Genomic DNA, 1817 nt, shown 5'->3' on the forward strand with positions numbered 1-1817 from the left:
AAAAAAAAAAGAAAGAAACCCTGCCTCAAAACACAGTGGAAGGAGAGAAATGGCCCCCAAAAGCTTTTCTCAGCCCTCCACATGTGGTGGCTCTAGCCCACATGCACATAAGCACATACGATAAATAGTTCTTTTTCTTTCTTTCTTTCTTTCTTTCTTTCTTTCTTTCTTTCTTTCTTTCTTTCTTTCTTTTTTTTTTTGGTTTTTCCAGACAGTGTTTCTCTGTATAGTCCTGGCTGTCCTGGAACTCACTCTGTAGACCATGCTGGCCTCAAACTCAGAAATCCACCTGCCTCTGCCTCCTGAGTGCTGGGATCAAAGGCGTGTGCCACCATGCCCGGCAAATAGTTCATTTTTAACAGAATACTCAGAACAAGGCCTTTTTCATCAGTAGGAGGGCAATGCCAAGAAGACTCCTGTCTGTGCAGAGCTACAAGTCGCTGCAACTCCAGATATGAGGTCTGGTCACATTGCTTTCTAGATACGCCTAGCCTGCCATTTTTGATGAATAAATATCTCAAGCTTTCTTTTTTTATTTCTAATACCATAAATATCACCTTATGACCCGAATAAGCAAAAGTCTTTGGTTTCCTCAATAATTGTAAAACGCTTTGGGTTTGGTGAAACCTTTGGAGTGTCAATTTGCTAAGGGTCTCCAGGGCGTGTGTCCTGCCTGGTATAAGCACCTTTGTCCCTCATGTCCCAGCTGGGTGAGACCAAATTTATTTGTTTCTCTATGGAAGCGCTTTTCTGCATTCCACTAAGATCCAATGGTGTTTCCACAGGGAAGGGTGATCTGGCTGGTTCTAATGAGAGTCTGCAGATCTTTTTCCTTCCTAGGGACTCATACTTCTTAGCTTGCCTCCACCGGTCCTGAGGCTTCAGGGTAACAGCCCCCAGCTCCCTAACTGGTAAAATGCTAAGCCTGTCCCTGAGCAACCATGGCCTCCAGTTCCCAAGCCTCTGAGGCCCATAAACAACTCCTGCCCCAGACTTAGATCTAAAGAGCCCAGAGCCTGGACCCAGGGAGGGGAGGAGCCTCAGATGGAGCACCCACTGCAGAGCTGATGAAGTCCTGGGAGTCTGGACCTCTGGGTGTGGCACAGGGGTAGCCATGGGTAGTACTCACGTAGATGAGGTGGTCCCGGTAGCGAATGAGAAGGTTGCGAAGAATGCCTGCCTCGTTGAGATCCCCCAGGCGGATCATGTCCTCCACGCCGTGCACCGATGTGGGGTGCATCGGCTTGATGTGCGTGGCATTTTGAGGGGAAATCCAGTGTTCCTGCAGGGAGCATAGCGCTTCATGTCAGCTGTTGTTCCTGAGCCCAGACAGGGCAGAGGATGGGTCTGTGATCGGTTCTGACTGGCTTGAGTCTGGGGATTTTACTGATCTCTGCCCATCAAGACAGCCCACAGACACATAAGGGGAGCAAGGCAAAGACGTTGTCCTCCACCAGTGGTTATCATTCAGGGCCTTGGGTCCCCCAGTCACTTTGAGAGGTAGAGAGGAAGCACAGTAACTCAAATGTAAAGGACCTGGCCTCGAATCCAGGCATCAGTAAACTAATACATAAAAAATAAGGTCCGGGAGCTCTACAGAGCTACTGTGGGTGGGTGCTGAGAACCATCTCTCCGGGGAGATAGCTTTTCAGCAGAGACCTGAATGAAGGGAAACTTTCTATAAGAAGTGAAGAGAGAAGGCCAGGCCAGGGGCCAGGAAGTACAACCCTTCCCAGGCTGTGTGGGTGTGGCACGTGAGGGGTGGGAAGGGACCATAGCAACTTTCTGGACCTGTGAGCAGAGGTGGGAATTACAAT

At 49.1% G+C, this 1817-nt stretch overlaps 1 protein-coding gene across 1 annotated transcript in view; it reads right to left on the minus strand.

Moving 5' to 3' along the window:
- Positions 1-1817, minus strand: part of Myo7a (myosin VIIA) — a 72357-nt gene that overhangs the window by 54276 nt on the left and 16264 nt on the right. Inside the window, exon 4 of the mRNA XM_029535670.1 lies at positions 1130-1282. Coding sequence (XP_029391530.1) covers positions 1130-1282 — 153 coding nt within the window. The remainder of the gene's footprint in view (positions 1-1129; positions 1283-1817) is intronic.

Source organism: Mus pahari, chromosome 1 (assembly GCF_900095145.1).
Source record: "Mus pahari chromosome 1, PAHARI_EIJ_v1.1, whole genome shotgun sequence".
In the NCBI taxonomy this organism is placed as follows: domain Eukaryota; kingdom Metazoa; phylum Chordata; class Mammalia; order Rodentia; family Muridae; genus Mus; species Mus pahari.